The 18,454-nt window shown below is 51.4% G+C and overlaps 1 protein-coding gene across 1 annotated transcript in view; it reads left to right on the top strand.

Moving 5' to 3' along the window:
• Window positions 1-3,491: 3,491 nt before the first annotated feature.
• The window catches only part of kcnq1.1 (potassium voltage-gated channel, KQT-like subfamily, member 1.1), an 81,947-nt gene continuing 66,984 nt past the window's right edge, over window positions 3,492-18,454 (top strand). The window contains exons 1-7 of the mRNA XM_042341439.1: window positions 3,492-3,579; window positions 14,352-14,478; window positions 14,744-14,822; window positions 15,177-15,273; window positions 15,881-16,021; window positions 16,837-16,947; window positions 17,367-17,462. Coding sequence (XP_042197373.1) covers window positions 3,526-3,579; window positions 14,352-14,478; window positions 14,744-14,822; window positions 15,177-15,273; window positions 15,881-16,021; window positions 16,837-16,947; window positions 17,367-17,462 — 705 coding nt within the window. The 5' untranslated portion in view covers window positions 3,492-3,525. The remainder of the gene's footprint in view (window positions 3,580-14,351; window positions 14,479-14,743; window positions 14,823-15,176; window positions 15,274-15,880; window positions 16,022-16,836; window positions 16,948-17,366; window positions 17,463-18,454) is intronic.

Genomic DNA, 18,454 nt, shown 5'->3' with positions numbered 1-18,454 from the left:
TACACCTCGATCCGTTTTACGAGCCGCGCTATAAGGTTGAGCGCCGTCCCACTGACCCACCGCCCCGCACTCCGTCTGGCTTGGCATTGGCTGCGGGGTGTTGCACCTGGGGCAAAGTGGACCCGCTCTCCACTGGGGTGGCTCCGGAGAAGTGTTGTGCTGAGCGACGCTTGTCCCCTTGTTAACGTGAGCCAAGAAGCCCCTTTGCCCCGCCATCGCGATGGAAACCGGCCGAGGGCAGCTCGTGGACCGGCGTGCGCAAGCGTGTAAGTGAGTGTGCGCGTAGCAAGCGGGATCCGTCACGCCCGCCCTCAGAGCGATGTAGGAGTTTGCCCAACGGGCACACAGTGCCCCACAATAAATAATAATAATAATAATAATAACAAGCTTTGCATTTGATACAGCGCCTCCTCACGGCTTCAAGACGTCTCAAAGCGCTTCGCGGGATACACCGTACAGTGAATTGACTTGTGCATTTTGTGGGCACAGAAACGTCACCAAGTCACCCTGTGACTCACTTTCGGGCGGTTTTGACCGTTCCAGGCGTGGGATCAGAATGTGAGGGTTATTACTGTATCGTTATAATGGGTCAACAAGGGAAAGGCTGACACCAAATCCCTTTGCTTGTGTGTTTGTGTGTGTAATTAGACAATTGTTTTCAATACTGTGCTTCTGGTACACATGTAACAAATGCCTCTATTACCTGACTTATTGCTGTCCAGAAATCTGTCTCCTCGAAGGGAGAGGTTGGGTGTTGTCTCGTTTATTTCCAGTTTAGCCAAAATGTGGAATGTCACTCACAGTCGCAGGATGCTAATCAACGCTTAAGTGGTAAATTACCTGAAGTAACGTTGCAATAAAATTTGTTACCACACAATACAATAGCTCAGCTTGCGTTCTCCGGCTCGCGGGTATTTGGAGAAAGGGCAGTTTGTTGGCTCAGTGAGGGAGGTGTTCCCAAGAATCTTGCCTGTGGTGTTTCTGTGAACAAAGCACAAGTCACTGGTGTGCTTTCTGGCGTTACTCCCCACTTAATAATAATAATAATACAGTAAACCACAGTTAACTCATCACTGCAAAGGAAAGGAGCTTGTAAACTTGTACGAGGAATGAGCGCTCGCAAAACACAGCAAACGTTGGGCCTGTGCCATCGCCTGTTGCTGGTAGCTGTGTAGAACAGCCCTGTGTGGAACATGGCTCGTACCCCAGGGAGCACCCACCAAGACCTTCCCCTGAGCTTAACCCCAGAAGGTAAACACTCTCCTTAGCTGTTAAAGGGGCAGAGTCTCCGTGGGAAAGTCCTCAACAATGTGCTACAGTTTTTGTGTGTTCACGATAGTAGGGAGGGAACGTATATGAAAGGGAAGACAAGATCCGATCTCATCCCTCCAGAACCACCAACCCTACCATTCCCCCCTTACCGTCACAGCATCGAGCTCCCAGTGTCCCAGCCTCAACCACCCTTTCCTGGCATCTCTTTTCCGGTCGTTAATTACGCTCTGGTGTCTGTCCTGAATCTGCCACTTTGCAACGCTTAAACCCGTGTCCTCTTGTTCTACTGTTTTGGTGCATCCGATATGATCCGAAAGATCATGATAATAATTCGGTCACTCAGTCCACGACTATTTGTGGGTCCTGCTGTGCGCAATTAGCTGCCGCATTTCGCCCACAAAATATACAGTCAATTCTCTTTACAGTATATTCTGTGAAGCGCTTTGAGACGTCTCGAAGACGTGATAAGGCGCTGTATCAAATACAAGGAATATTGTTATTATTACAGTATTGTTCTGGGTTTACTTTTTCTGTTTAAAATATTCCAGAACCTCAGTAAGGTCCCCTCTTTGAGCAGTGAGCAGACCCCCGGGTTGTCTAATCGTTGCTCGTAGCTCTTTCCCCGTGAGATCTCGATCGTGGAAACGACCTACATTGTGTTGTGTTGAAACAGATTACAACGCCCTCCTCTGTGACTGATCAGACACTAGCCCAGGCTGGTACTGTTTGCCAAACACTACCGCGAGTACAGCATCGCTTTAATCCAAATCCCACCAGGTATTGCGTGCTGCCACCCGAGGGCGTTTTCAACCAGTCACAAAGGGAAAAAGGTCTTCGGGGGGGTGGGTTGGGGGGGGGGTTAGGGGCGGGGGGGAGGGGCAGGTAGCCAGCAGGCAGCCAGCTCATAACAGAGCAGAAGCCCCTTGGCAATTCAGTCTTTGCTCTGAGAGTCACACAGTGTTTACCTCTTCGCTCGGTATCCTTTCAGTCACTTGGCTTCCAAACCTTAACCGGTGATTGACTTTAAACAGCAGGACGCGATTGGGACTTTTCACGACAACAACAATTTACATTTGCACAGCGCCTTTCACGTCGGGAGATGTCCCGAGGCGCTGGACAATCAGGGATTTTGAACCAAGCAGGGGGTCGGGATCCAGAGGGGTGGAGAGCAGGGGAGGGTAATCCATAAACGACTGGGTGGTAAACAATTAATATCAGATCTAATAATTATAATAATAGTAATAATCATCCTTGCGTGTTGTCGAGACGTCTCAAAGCGCTTTGCAGGATACACTGTAAAGTGGACCGACTGTGTATTTTGTGAGCGAAAAACAGCAGCCAGTGTCCCACAAACAGTCGTGGACCGAGTGACCCATTTTAATGGAGAGCTTGTTAATAAATATTAAATCTTTGCATTTGAGATGGCGCCTTTCGAATCTGATGCGAAGCATCACGTTTTGCACCCGTATGCTCTTAATGGCTGAGGTGACTTTTGCAGTAGAGTTAGTGTGTGCGAGCTCTGGCTGCGGAGTGAAGGGTGACCTTGGAGTTGGAACTTGGAGCCACACAGAGTTCACTGAATTTCAGTGACAAACTAGCCTTTGTTACAACCCGCTGGTATTTTCTTTGGCCCGTGGAACCCTATCACGCAGGGTTTAGCAGAGGGAGCCCAGGGTTCCAGTAGTTTTCCAGGGTGTAAATGGACCATTTATTAACCGGACTATGGCACTGTTCACCGCAGCAACTCTGACCCCACTCTCGATACTCGACAGTCGGTATGCGTCCAAATTGGCTGTCGCATTCGCCTACGAAACTCACAGTCACTACACTTCACAGTCATCCTTGCATTTGATATCGCGCCTCATCACGTCGTTGAGACGTCTCAAAGCGCTTCACAGAATATGTTGCAAAGTGGACTGTATATTTTGTTGGGCGAAATCCTTTGAAGAGCTTTGAGACATCCTCCTGATGTGAAGGGCGCTGGATCAAACTCGAGGATTATTATTGGACGGAGCTCCAGAGAACGGGAGGATAAGTGACTGAAGGTCGGTCACCAATGGTGGGTTAGAGGGAATGAGGAACAAGCCGTATAATCACATGGGAAGAGCAGAGAGTGTGGTCTGGGGATAATGATAATCTTTGTGATGTTTCGCCTTAAACCGGAGCGAATATTCTCTGCCGTCAGCTCAAAGTCTTCTCGTTCCCTTGTTTTTCAGATTCCTTATAGTTTTGGTGTGCCTCATCTTCAGTGTCATGTCTACCATCGATGACTACCGCTACTTTGCCAATCAAGCACTCGTCTGGATGGTAATAACTTTCTCACTTCACTCCGTGGCTGTTTGCGTGGGTGCTTTGCGCTCAAATTTGGAGTCCTATAGCTCAGTGGTTAGACCACTCGCCTCGCAAGCGAGAGACCTGGGTTAAATTCCCGGGCAGGGCGAAACGATGGGCAAGTTTCCTTACGCCACACGCCTCTGGTTACCCAGCATTAAGTAAGAACCCAGTTGTTAGTCGATTGGTGGATCGCTTTCCGGGGGTAATAATCCCTCCCCAAGAATAAATCAATAAAAATACTCATAATTTGGTCACTTCAATCCACGACTGTTTGTGGGGACACTGCTGTGCGCAATTGGCTGCCTTGTTTCTCCCACAAAAATATACAGTCAATTCACTTTACAGTGTGTCCTGTGAAGCGCTTTGAGACGTCTCGAAGATGTGATGAAGCGTTATATCAAATGCAAGGATTATTATTATTATTATTGTTATCAAATTGGCTCCAGTAGGCAGTAGGATGGGCAGTACATCATGTCGCCACCAGATGACAACATTGACCATGTTTCCCATCTAAGAAACTCACTTGACTGAACCTCAGAGACAATGATATCCTAATTGTGGCATTTATTTATAATTGCGTGTGTGTGTGGTGGGGGGGGGTGTCTCCTCCTCCCCCCACTCCCCAAAGTTTCACACCACATCCTTCCTCAGGCGAAGCCCATTACAGCACTCAGTGCAACTGGCTGGAAGGGGTTTGAAAGCAGTGCAGATTAACGCAGGGCTCAATCAAGGCAGCTGGAGTCTATTGTGTTGGAGCAAGGACGGTGCGTCCGTCCGAGAGAACGCGTGGGACTGAGGGGCACTGGGAGCTGAGCTGAGCTGCGAGTCGTGGCTGTGGTTCCCAGACCTATTGTTGTGACGAGTGCCTTATTGATCCCCACTGCTGCCCTGCCCTGCCCTGCCCTGGGCTGGGCTGGGTTGAGCTGAGGCTCAGGCTGTAGAGCGTCTGCCCAGCTGTCACTGGGGGATGCCAAGCTGGGCTTGAGGATAGGTTCCTGGGAACAGAGCGGGGCCTGTGGGTAACTCAGTGGCGATGGCGGTGGTGGCTCAGATTGCCAGGCCCTGCTCAGCGCTGCGAGTTCCCACGTCCGTTCCCCCACCCCCCGCCTCTGGGGAACAGATGCCGGGACCACAGAACAAGGGCGGACCTGCTGCTCCCTGTGTGAAGCTACACTGCAGAGCACAGTGGCTGAGCTGTGTGTCTCAGGAGCTGTGAGTGTGTGCGTGTGAGTGTGTGCGTGTGAGTGAGTCTGTGTGTGAGAGAGAGAGAGAATACGCTAATCACAACCACCCAGCACAGTCACACAAACCCCCAAACATGCTCTTATTTTAGGATATTTCCCGCCTGACTTAATCCTTGCATTTGATATAGCGCCTTATCATTGATGAATACTACTAAGTTATTATTATATGATTCGATATGGCAATTTATTATTTATTAATGCTAATGCATTATGATTGATATTATTATAAGAAGAATTTGGTCACTTCAATCCACGACTGTTTGTCACTCCACTTTACCTGGGAAGCGCTTTGAGACATCTCCCAAGACATGACAAGTCGTTGTATCAAATGCAAGGATTGTTATAATTATTATTATGTCTTCGAGACAACAACAACAAGATTAGATTTGTATAGCGCCTTTCACGTCAGGAGGACGTCCCAAAGCGCTAGACAGTGTACAGCATTTCAGGAAGGGGTCAGGAAGGGAGAAGGGAGAAAGTGGGGTGGCCGATGGCATGGTCGAAGAGGAGGGTTTTGAGGCGGGATTTGAAAGAGGCTAAGGAGGGGGCGAGGCGGACTGATTGGAATTCCAAGGTTGGGGGCAAGTGGCTGAAGGCTCTCCCGCAATGATGGGTTGGGGGACGTGGAGCAGGTCAGAGCCGGCTGAGCGGAGGGAACGGGCGGGTTGGTAGGGGGTTAGGAGGTCGCAGAGGTAGGGTGGGGCGAGGCCATGGAGGGCTTTGTAGGTGAGGACCAAGATCTTGAACTGGATCCTCTGAAGAATAGGGAGCCAGTGGAGTCGGGCGAGAATCTGGGAGATGGAGTCACGGAGTTTGGTGCGGGAGAGAACACGGGCTACAGAATTCTGGATTATCTGCAGCCTGTGGAGGGAGGAGTTGGGAAGGCTGACAAGCAGGGCTTTTGCATAGTCGAGCCTGGAGGTGATGAAGGCATGAACAAGAGTTTCAGCGCCTGAGAGGTGAGGTAGTGGCGGAGTCGGAAAATGTTACGGAGGTGAGGGAAGGCAGAGCGGGTCATGGCTTGGACGTGGGGAAGAAAAGACAGTTGAGGGTCGAACGAGACACCGAGGTTCCTGACTGGCTTTGGTGAGTTGTAGTGTGCAACCATGGAGGTTGATGCTGCCAGAGACTGAGGTGCTGAATTGACTATATTTTGTGCCTGAAAGGCGGCGGCCAAGCACTGCATCGTTGGAGGTACCGTCCTTTTAGATGTGACGATAAACTGAGCTCCCAGTCTGCGTTTGATCGGGTGGATGTTAAGGATCCCGCGGCGCTATCGGAAAAGAGAAGAGAGTTTCTCTCTTTCTTTCCTGGCCAAAATTCCCCCCCACACTCCCCCCCCCCCCCCCCCGCCCACCAGATAAAACCGATCACTCACTTTTGTGGCTGTTTGTGGGACATCTCTGTGCGCAAATTGGGTGCAGAGTTCGCCAATAAAATACGCAGTCACTACACTTTCAAGATAGGGGTTATACTAAATGCAAGATTGTCATTATTATTATTATAAATAATACAATGCTCAGGTGTTTTTAACACAGTCTAAGGTTTTTAACTCTTAAGGCGTCAGGAACTTTCGATTATAATCCAATGACCAAATTCCTCTTCCTGAGTGTATTGTGAGCTGCAGTACCGCTGAGCAACACCAGGAGGCAGCGCTGAGCTGTTTGCTGACACTGCGGTAGCAGCGCCGCCACCTGCACAGAATTGGTACTGCAGCCCCGGTCCCATTATCTCCTCAATCCATCCTCTCCCAACAACAACAACAACAACAACAATCACATGTGGACAGTCTGGAGAGTCAGGGATCCGCACCCGAGCTGGTGGTTGGGATCAGGAGGGGTGGAGGGCGGGGTGGGCGGGGGTAGGAGGGAGACCGAAGGCAAGGTCGAAGAGGAGGGTCTTGAGATGGGTTTTGGGATGGAGTTCCCAAGGGTGGGGGCAGAGAGGCTGAAGGCCCACCCGCCAATGGTGGGGCGGACGAGGCAGGGAACGTGAAGCAGGCCGGAGCCCACTGAGCGGAGGGAGCGGACAGGTTGGCCGGGCTTATAATAATAATAATAATAATAATAATAATCCTTGCATTTGATATAGCGCTTTTCACGTCGGGAGGATGTCCCAAAGCGCTTCATAGAACACACTGTAAAGTGAGTTGACTGTATATTTGTGGGCGAACGCGGCAGCCAATTGCGCACAGCAATGTCCCACAAACAGTCGTAGATTGAAAATGACCAATTTATTATTGTTTTTGGTTTTGGAGGGATTATTATTAGGCTCTGTGTGGAGTAAGGAAACTTGCCCAAGGTTTCGCCCTGACCTGCCGGGGATTGAACTCGGGTCTCTCACTTGCAAAGCGAGTGCTCTAACCACTGAGCTACAGGACTCCACGAGTTAGGGTTAGGAGTGTCACAGAGATCGGGGGAAGCAAGACTTTGGAGGGCTGTGAAGGTGAGGACCAGGATCTTGAACTGTACCCTCTGAACAACAACCACAACTTGGGTTGAGGGCAACAATAGCAATATTCGTTGCATTTGATACAGCGCCTTATCACGTCGTTGAGAGGTCTCCAAGCGCTTCACAGAACATACTGTAGAGTGTAGTGACTATTATTTTGTGAGCGAAATAAGATAGGAGTAAAATTTGGAATCATGGAACTGACACAGACAGAAAACGTAGTGAATGCTTCGCATCGCAATATGTGTTTGTACAGGATGTCACTGTGGGTGGGGGGGGGGGGGGGAGCGAGCGGGAGAGTGAGAGAGAGAGAGAGAGAGAGAGAGAGAGAAAAAGAAAGATGGGGCGGTGGGGGGAAAGCGAGCAGGAGAGAGAGAGAGAGAGAGAGGTGGGAGGGAGTGGGAAGCTCTTCCTGTAGTAATGAGTCGGTCACACTTGGCAGCTCATTAGCACTGCGCTGGGAGGAAAGAGCCACTGAAAAGGCTTCCTGAATGTTCCTCGCGGCGACAATTCTGTCACTCTGCCCGTGGCCTTTCACACCGCGGGTGGAAATGGCTGTTCGAACTATGAAATGAAGACACTTCACTCAGGCTCGAGCCCTCGCCAGCCCACCTCCCTCCCTCCCTCCCTCTCCCCCTCAGCCCCGCAGAATGTACCGCTTTACTTTTGATTCCCCTTTCCGCCCCCACCCAACCCCCGACCCACACATAGAAACAGGAGGAGGCCATTCAGTCCCTCGAGCCCGTCCAGCCATTCTATAAGATCATGGCTGATCTGTACCTCGAGTCCCAACGACCCGCCCTCGCCCGGCTTGAGCCATTGCCTGTTGTCGTAAGCAAATAATTTGGTTGTTTGTGGGACGCTGCTGTGCGCAGTTGGCTGCCTTGTTTTGCCCACAAAATTCACAGTCAATTCACTTTACAGCATATTCTGTGAAGCGCTTTGAGACGTCTCGAAGACGTGATAAGGCACAAGAATTATTCTTATTATATGTGGGGTCGCAGATGCATTGTAGCTGCTCCACTGTCAGAAAGGTGAGCAGAGACTGACTTGACCACAACTGAAACAACTTGCTTTTACATAGCAGTTTTGGATTGCTTCCCAGACACAGACAGAAAGAGAGAGACACACACATAAAGAGCGACAGACACACACACACACACGTAAAGAGAGAGAGACACACACATAAAGAAAGACACACACATGTAAAGAGAGAGAGAGACACACACATAAAGAAAGACACACACATGTAAAGAGAGAGAGACACACACACATAAAGAGAGACACACACATACACAGAGATGCACACACCGAAAGAAAGAGAGAGAGAGACACACACACACAAAGAGGGAGACATACACACACACACACACACACAAAGGGACAGACAGAGAGGGAGGGAGAGAGAGACACAGAAAAATAAAAAGAGAGAGAGACTTAAACACAGACACAAATAGAAAGAGATATAGACACACACAAACAGAGGGAGAGAGGGAGGGAATTAGAGAGAGGGAGAGCGAGGGGCCATCCGTCGTGAGAGAGAGAGAGAGAAAGAGAGAGAGCGAGGGAGCAAGTGAGAAAACCTCAGTAATAAGTTCCCGGGGGCTGGGAGTGGGCCAAAGCCGGGTCCCGCTCGCTCCGGCATTATCCCAGCGGATCGAGCAGGGAGACAGCAGCTGGCAGCCACTGCCGCTGCTCCTGACGGCTGCTGGGTGGCTGGGAAAGGATGGTCCCCACAGCAACAGGCACAGCATCCATCTGCTCCCCCCCACCACCTCCTTCCTCCCCTCACCAGAGCCAGCTCAGCCCTCACGTCTCTTCTCCCCCCCCCACCATCAAACCCCCCGCAGATCTCTGCTGGGGACATCTGGTCGGTGAGGTTTAATTTCACCCAGGACTGAGCACAGGGGCTGAGCTCGGGCACCGGCTGATCAATGGGACGGGAGGAGATGTTAGCGTCAGTGGTTTTTTTTGTTCTCCCTCAGGTCAAGGGTTATCTGCCTTTAAAGGAAGCTTGTGTACTCTCTCGCTCCCTCATTCCCTCACTCTCTCGCTCTCTCATTCCCTCGCTCTCTCGCTCTCTCACTCCCTCGCTCTCTCACTCCCTCGCTCTCTCACTCTCTCACTCCCTCGCTCTCTCGCTCCCTCGCTCTCTCGCTCTCGCTCTCTCGCTCCCTCGCTCTCTCACTCCCTCGCTCTCTCACTCTCTCGCTCCCTCACTCCCTCGCTCTCTCACTCCCTCGCTCTCTCGCTCCCTCGCTCTCTCACTCCCTCACTCTCTCGCTCTCTCACTCCCTCGCTCTCTCGCTCTCTCACTCCCTCGCTCTCTCGCTCCTTCGCTCTCTCACTCCCTCGCTCTCTCACTCCCTCGCTCTCTCACGCCTTCGCTCTCTCACGCCCTCGCTCTCTCACTCCCTCTCTCTCTCACTCTCTCACTCCCTCACTCTCTCACTCTCTCGCTCCCTCGCTCTTTCGCTCTCTCACTCCCTCGCTCTCTCACTCCCTCGCTCTCTCACGCCCTCGCTCTCTCACTCCCTCGCTCTCTCACTCCCTCGCTCTCTCACTCTCTCGCTCCCTCACTCCCTCGCTCTCTCGCTCCCTTGCTCTCTCGCTCTCTCACTCCCTCGCTCTCTCACGCCCTCGCTCTCTCACTCCCTCGCTCTCTCACTCCCTCGCTCGCTCACTCTCTCGCTCCCTCGCTCTTTCGCTCTCTCACTCCCTCGCTCTCTCTCTCGCTCTCAGTCCTGTGAGACCATATCCCCAAAATAGTCTTTAACGTCCGCCCTGAACCAGGGACGGACGGGGCTCGGTTTAACATCTCACCTGAAGGACAGCGCCTCCGACAATGCAGTGCTTCTCCCCCACCAACCCCCCGCCCTACCCCCCCACCACCCCCTCCCACCACACTGCTCCGTGTCTCCCTGTGTTAGGTTTTGCATGTGTTTCATTGCTGGTTCAGCTCATTCCCGCTCAAAAGGTAACGGTTAAATCCAGGTCGTTCGTAAGCCCGATTTTTCTCTTCTTCTTGTCCGATTCTCTCTCTCTCCCTCTCCCTCTCCCTCTCTCTCTCTCTCGCCTCCGAGTCACAAGGTTGTGGGTTCAAGCCCCCAAATCGGGGACTTGGAATCAGCGTAGTCTTAAGCTGACTTTCCGATGCAGCGATGGTGGGGGGGTGGTTGTTGCGTTGTCGGTGGCACTATTTAACATTCAGGTGGATATTCAAGATTCCGCGGTGCTATTCGAAAAGAGAAGAGAGTTTCTCTCTCTCTCTCTCTCTCCTCGTGTCCCTGGCCGACAATTCCCCCCCAAATAAATTCGGACGCTCCCTCCATGACTGTTCGTGCGGACACTGCTGCGAGCAGCTGGCTGCCGAGTTTTCGCCGACAAAATAACGGGGTCACTCGGTTTTACAGCATATCCTGTAAAGCGCTTTGAGTCGTGATAAGGCGCTACATCAGGTGCAAAGATTATTATTATTATTATTATAGAAAGAGGTCAAGCGAGTCACTTGACTTGTTCCTGTGGAGCCTCTAGTGGCTGGTTGTGGAACTGCACCAATTTGAGGCCAAGAGGAAGGTTTTCGGGCAGGACTTGAGAAGGGGCGGGGAGGGGGCAAGGCGGAGGGGGATCGAGGGAGAGGGTTCCAGAGTTTCGGGGTGTAGCGGCTGATCACAGGAGATTGTTTGAAGAAACCAAAGAGAGAATAGTGATGGGTGTTATTGATGTTATTTTAAATGGAAAACGGGAGGGCTTCAATCAATAAGACCTTCTTTCCCACTTTCTCTCTCTCTCTCACTCCCTCTTACTCTCTCTTTTGCTCGCTTTTTCTCCTCTCCATCTCTCTATCTCTAGCTCCCTCTCCCTCTCTCTCGCTCTCTCCCTCTCTCTATCTCTGTGTAGCTCAATCTTTCGCCCTCTGTGTGTGTGTCTCCCTCTCTCCTCTCCCTCTCTGTGTGTCCCTCACTTCTCTCTCTCTCTCTCTCTCACCCTCTCTGTGTCTCGTTCTCTCTCTCTCTCTCTCTGAGTGACATCAGTCTTCCCGCTGCTGTTCTGTTTCCCACCCCCGTCGCCCCCACACCCAACCCTGGGCCAAGGCAGGGTCGGGAGCAATGGATTTCTCAATACTGTGGTGCTGGTAATTTGTTTTTCTGGTCAAAGCAACAGGTGCCCATGTTGTCCTGGGCCTTTCAAGCAAAAAGATTTAGCGACCCAGAATTTAGCTCATTCATCTGCCAGGCTCCTAGGAGACACATTCCATCAGACGTGTCATTGAGTGAGATGCTTCCCACTGAGGGACCAGTTCATTTATCCTCACACACACACACACGCGGCTACTGTAGCCAACAATAGCGTTTAAAATACTGTACATCTACATAGTGGGAGAGAGAGAGAGACAGAGAGAGAGTAAGCGAAAGTGAGAGAGAGTGAAAGGGAGAGAGAGAACGAAAGAGGGGGAGAGAGCGAAAGGGAGAGCGAATGAGAAAGAGAGAGGAGGAGGAGGAGAGAGAGAAAGAGCAAAGAGAAAGAGAGAGAACAAGAGAGAGAAATAGGGTAAAAGGGAGAATGAATGAGAAAGCGCAAGAAAGGGAAAGAGATTGCGAGAGAGAGAGACAGGAGGAGAAAGAGAGAGAGAGAGCAAGAGAAAGAAAGAGCATGAGAGAGACAGAGAATGAGGGAGAGAGGGTGAACGGGAGATATATATAGAGAGAGAGAGAGAGAGAGAGAGAAGAGAGAGAGCAAGAAGGAGATAGAGTGAGGGTATCAATACAGAAGCCTTTCTGCTGCTCTCGAGTTGAGGAGATCAGAGACCAATCCTGGAATTGCTTCCATCTTGTCTTAGCCTTAAGAGCATTAGGTCCTGAATTCCTCCCGAGTCCACGAAACTGTGTTGATTTAACACATAAAATTGTGCCGATCGATGGAAAATCCTTAAATTCGGGTTCGCTTGAAAACCTCAGGGATCTCCTAATCCGATGTGAAAGGCGCGTAGGAATATATTGTAATTTAGCTGCTGCGTTTCAGTCAATTTAATTTTTTTACAGTATATCCTGTGAAGCGCTTTGAGACGTCTCAACGACGTGATAAGGCGCTGTATCAAATGCGAGGATTATTACTGCAGCTCCGGATCTGCTCCCAACACTTTGACCGTCTCCCCGGGGGTGGGGGGAGGTGGTGGGGGTGTGGATGGAGAGTGTGTGGGGGGTGGTGGGGTGGGGTTGGAGGAGGCAGGAATCCAGATTAAGTGGAGCCAGAGAGCTAATTGCTGTCTGCTCCAGACGGATACTGGCTGCAACCAACGCGCTGGAGAGATGCCCCGTTTCGCTCGGGCACTCGGCTGCCCGTCACGCCAACCAAATCCTATTTGTGTTTGGCTCGAGCTCCCCCTCGGTTGGACCCAACTCCCCACACACACCCCCCCCCCACCCACTGCCTCTTAAAAGAAAACTCGACGCCACCCACTGAGGTTAACCACATTCACAAAGAAACTTTCATTAAAAGTTTCAGTTCATTAAACGTTGTCCACTTGGCTTGGGTTCAGCTGCGTATAGAGATTAATGTGGCTTCCAGTGATCTCAATGAGCTTAGCCTCAAGGCTATTTGTGTTACATAATAAGTCCGTCTGTCCGTTTCCCCCCCCCCCCCCCCCCCACCACTCTCACTGCCCTGTTAGAATCTCCTGCACAGTTCGCCTATTTACCAGTAATAGTAATCCTTGCATTGCATATGACTGGGGGTGTCTCGAAGCGCTTCACAGAATATATTGTAAAGTGTGGTGACTGTGTATTTTGTGGGCGAAACCCACAAACAGTCATGGATTGAAGTGACCGAAATTTTTTGTAATACAGTCCCCGCACTTTACTGTAAATCCTGGGAAGTGCTTTTGAGACGTCTTAACCATGTGACGAGGCATTATATCAAATTAAATTTATTTATCGACGTCCTGTGCGGCCTTTGAGACGCCGTCTCAGTGTGAAAGGCGAGCGCTGGACTAAATGTAAGGATGGTTACGATTTATTTAGGATTATTCTGTAACGGTCGCTTCTAGACCTTAAATGTGCCTCCTCGTAGGATCCGTTTACCTCGCCCTAAGTCGGAACACGGTTGTTAGTCGATTGGCGGATCGCTTTCCGTGGGAAACAATGCCTCAAAAAAATCGGTTGCGCAATCCACGACTGTTCGCGGGGAAGTTGCTGTGCGCAATCGGCTGTCGCGCTTCACCCGCAAAATACGCAGTCGATTCTCTTCCCAGTACGTTCTGTGAAGCGCTTTGAGATGTCTCGAAGACGCGATAAGGCGCTGCAATGGTTATCAGAATGTACTGTAAGGGGATTGCAGTTCAGCACATGCCCAGACTCCTGCCGAAGAGACCGCTCTCCGTCCTTCACCACAGTAACAGCAGCAGCTCCGAGTCACGTCTTGACAAACTTCAATGACAGGATATTTATAGCTCCCCCGCCCCCTAACACCCTCCCCCCCCCGCACTCCCCACCCACTTTAGCTTTGGCTGCCAGGGTGGGGGGTTGTTGTGGTTGCCAGCAGTTACCTGCCTGCGTTCTTGTACAGCCGCCCAGAACAACTTGTGCACCTTTGACCATTGACCTTCCGTGAGTGTCTGACATCCCCCCGGGGTCAGCAGCCCTTTATTATAAATATCAGACGTGAATAATGGCACCTGGCACTCAAACCCCCCCCTCCCCCCACCACCACCCCCCACCCCCCAGCTCCTCCGCAGTCACACTGGCTCAGAGCAGGACTGATCGACGTGAACTTTATCTGCCTAGGTGTGTGTGGAGCAAGAAATTCAAACCTCCTCACTGCTCCCCCACTCTCCCCACCCGCCCTCGGATCAGAGATGCGCTCTCTCTCGCTCTCCCTCCCCCCACTATCAGGACAAGTGCCAGCTCACAGAGTCACTGGGGGGCCGGGATTCTTTCCTCTCTGCTCCTGTTAACCCTGGCAGCCAAAGCTAAGATGGTTCCTCCCCCCCTCCCCCCCCCACCCACCCACCTAACCTGTCGGCTTCATCTTCTCGGTTGTTCTTCCCAACAGGAGATCGTATTAGTGGTTTTCTTCGGAATCGAATACTTGGTCCGACTGTGGTCAGCCGGGTGCCGGAGCAAGTACGTCGGATTCTGGGGGAGGCTTCGCTTTGCCAGGAAGCCCATCTCCATCATCGGTGAGTGGCAGCCATATTGGGTGTGGGTGGTGAGGTGGGGGGGTGTCACTGCGTGTGTGAGGCGTGCAGGGGGGTCACCAGATTCTTGGCCGCGCCCAGCACTGTTGGTACACAGGGTACACGATGTTGTTATTGTTGTTTATATTCTTGATGTTGTTATTGTTTTTGATGTTGTTGCGGTGGTGGTGGTGGTGAATGTTGCTGTTGTTGTTGTCTCCTCCATTTTCCTGGGGAAAGTGACCTCCTGTGACCTCCTTCCCCACAGACCTCATCGTGGTGGTGGCTTCAATCATCGTACTCTGTGTCGGATCGAATGGGCAAGTCTTTGCAACGTCAGCCATCAGGTAACGTGTAGGAAGAAGCTTCATCCCATCTAGCACCAACAGACCACCTCCCCTTTGGTTGATATTTCATTCACAAATCTTGGAATACGGGGTAATAATCCCTCCGAAAAGATAATAATAATAATAACAAAATAATAATGAATCAGTCGCTTCAATCCACGACTGTTTGTGGTGACGCCGCCGTACGCAATTGGCTGCCGCATTTCGCCCACAAAATTACCCGGTCAATTCACTTTATCCGTGAAGCGTTTGAGTCGTCTCGACGAATGTGATCAGGCGCCGTATCAAATGCGAGGATTATTATTATGAATGTTATCGGTTGTTGTTGTTATCCGGGCTGCCCTCTTGTTGCAGAGGTATCCGCTTCCTGCAGATCCTCCGGATGCTGCATGTGGACCGTCAGGGTGGCACGTGGCGTCTCCTGGGATCTGTCGTGTTTATCCATCGTCAGGTAAGGACTGAGCCGCCCGCACCCTCGGTGGGAGATCAGTAGGTGGAGGGAGGGATGGGGTGGGGGGGGGTGGGGTGGTCGGGGTGGTAGGTGAGGAGGAATCACTTCCGCACTGAGCACTGAGACTTGAGAGACATTCACCCCCAAAAATATCCATTTAACATTCACGTGAAAGAGACAACCCTTGGAGGAGAACTCCGAGGCCTGTCTATTTCTCCGGGACTTGGAACCCATATGGTCTAGGCTGACGCTCCAATGCAATGCTGGGGGGGGGGGTTAGGGGATGGCGGGGGGGGAAAGTGCTGCACTGTCAGCATCTCTGGCCCTCAATGAGACGTCGAACCAAACAGTAAGTCCGTGCCTGTTCGGGTGAACGTTAAAAGTTCCCGCGGCGCTGTTTAAAAAGAGAAGGGAGTTTCTCCCTCCCGATGTTGTGGCCAACAAGCACTGGCCACCTGCCACCTGTGCCCACGGAAAAAACACGTACAGTCGCACCACGTTACAGCGAATCCTGTGAAGCGCTTTGAGCCGCCGCCTCCTGATGTGGACGGCGCTGCGTCAAAAGTAAAACGGTTTGTTGTTATTTCTGTCCCCGTCCCTGAAACAGGAACTGATCACCACGCTGTACATCGGGTTCCTGGGCCTGATCTTTTCCTCCTACTTTGTGTACCTGGTTGAGAAAGACGCAGTGAACGACAACGGGGAACAGCCCTTCGGGAGCTATGCGGACGCCCTGTGGTGGGGGGTGGTGAGTTCCTCTTGTTGTTGTCCCTGTTTAGGTACGAGCTTGGCTCACTCACTCAGCCGGTCGCACGCTCATATCTGAGTCTGGTTGTAGGGTCAAGACTTTGAGACGTTGACCGGCTATTCTGACCCTCCAGTGCATTGCTGGGGGGAATGCCACATTGTCGGAGATGGAGGGGATCTCTCTCTCTTCTCTCCCCGGTCCTGGTCGACAATCCCCCAGATAAAATTGGTCTTTCACTTCACAATCATTCGCACCACTTTACAGTATATCCTGGGGAGGGTTTTGGGGACATCCTCTTGACGTATTATCCCCAAATTTTACATTATTCATCGTTTTGGAACCGTCTGCAATTCGGTCTCAATTTGGAAACTGGTCTTTGTAAAAGAGATTTTTCCCATTAAAGGGAATTGCCATTAAAGGGATTTCCCTATTAACAACAACAACAACTTGCATTTATACAGCGCCCTTTAAGCCAGACGGCCCCTCGAATCCCCTTAAAGGGATTTCCCTAGAAAAGGGATTTCCCATTACAATACAATACAAAGTTACATTTGCAAAGCGCCTTTCACGTCGGGCGGACCACCCAAGGCGCTGAACAGTCAGGGATTAGGACCCGAGCAGTGGGTGAGGAGGTGGTGTTGGGATCAGGGAGGGTGGAGGGGGGAGAGGGCGGGGGGGGAAATAAGAGTGCGGTCGAAGGCACAGACGAAGATGAGGGTCTTGAGGCGTGCAGGGAAGTGATAAACCCTCTAGAATTGGAATGGTTGATCGCATTCAGGGAGCCAAGCTGTTCCGGGTGTTTCTATGCTCAACAGGTCACAGTCACTACGATCGGATACGGTGATAAGGTCCCTCAGACATGGATTGGCCGAACAATCGCATCCTGCTTCTCCGTTTTCGCAATCTCGTTCTTCGCTCTTCCAGCAGTAAGTTTGCCGATCGGTTCAGATACTGACCACTTAACATCCTCCCGAACTGTCCGTTCCCTCCGCTCAGCTGGCTCTGGCCTACTTCACGTCCTCCGCCCTGCCCACCCCACCATCGGCGATCGGGCCTTCAGCTCTTCTGCACCTCCACCCTCTGGAACTCCACCCCAAAATCCCTCCGCCTCACCCCTTCCCTTGTTTCCTTCAAGGCCCGTTTCAAGACGTTCCTCTTTTTTAACCTCTCCAGTCACTCATTTTATTAGGTGATTGCTGGATGTCCTGACTTTAGACTGTAAACCTCAGGGCTAACTCCTAGCTAAGACTAGGTAGAATTTCAGGTCAAGCCCCCTCTTAAAGCTGCCAGCAGCTTTCACGTTCCCCAAACAAACCAATGATTTAATTTTCTTTCATTATTCCAGGGGATCTTGGGTTCCGGTTTTGCTCTTAAAGTTCAGCAGAAACAGCGTCAGAAGCACTTTAACCGTCAGATCCCGGCCGCTGCCTCCCTCATTCAGGTACGTTCCCGCGTGGGGGTGGGGGGGGAGAGTGATGTCTGGTCACCGGGCAGAACAGGGACCTTCCAACCCCAATCCAACAGGGCCGAAGGCGCGGTCGAAGAGGAGAGTCTTGAGACATGCCTTGAAGGAGGCAAGGGAGGGAGCGAGGCGAAGGAAATGCGGGATGGATTTCCAAAGGATGGGGGGGCGCGGAGAGGCCGAAGGCGGCGTGGGGTGGGATGTGCATGGGACGTGGAACAGGCCGGAGCTTGTGAAGGGAGGGAGCGACAGGTTGATAGGGGCGTTAACAGGTCACAGAGCAAGGCCATGGAGGGCCTTGAAGGCGAGGACGAGGATTTTGAATTCTACCCTTTGGAGGATTGGAAGCCATTGTAGCTGGACGAAGGTGGGGGTGATGGGGTCACGTAGCCTGGTGCAGGAGAGGAAACACGAGCTGCAGAGTTCTGGATGACCTGCAGCTTGTGGAGGGAAGAGTTGGCAAGGCCGACAGGCAGGGAGTTGGCGTAGGTAACAGTGTGTGAGAGAGACACAAGTGAGTTTCGCTGTGATTGTGACCTCTATGAATAGGAAACCCTTCAGTAAGGCATGTGGTGGGGGCTTTGTTATTCTATGTAAGCATTCAGGGCTGTAACCTGATATATGGGACTGTCTTCTCAAAACAAAAATCCTTCCCATCGTTGACTGGGTTCGACGACAAAACAAGTCTCACAGCCACATGTGCCATGGCTACAGCAAACATCTGGTTTACCCAAGCCGCAGACAGCCTAATCTTATTAATCTATTACTTTTTGAACTGTGACCGAAGAACAAACTGTGTCAAAGGACACAATTGGCGAACGGTTCTGTCATTTTGACTGTGAGCCTTTCAATATCCTACGGAATTACACAGTCACTACACTTCAAAATGAAATCATGTTCTAAGTTGATTGTTGCTGAGTGCTTGATGTGGGTTTGTCTAAACAGCTTGCTGTTGTTGTTGTTGTCTGTGT

Source organism: Callorhinchus milii, unplaced genomic scaffold (assembly GCF_018977255.1).
Source record: "Callorhinchus milii isolate IMCB2004 unplaced genomic scaffold, IMCB_Cmil_1.0 Scaffold17, whole genome shotgun sequence".
In the NCBI taxonomy this organism is placed as follows: domain Eukaryota; kingdom Metazoa; phylum Chordata; class Chondrichthyes; order Chimaeriformes; family Callorhinchidae; genus Callorhinchus; species Callorhinchus milii.
The sequence above is the reverse complement of the archived record's forward strand: the minus strand, read 5'-3'. Positions and strand labels throughout refer to the sequence as shown.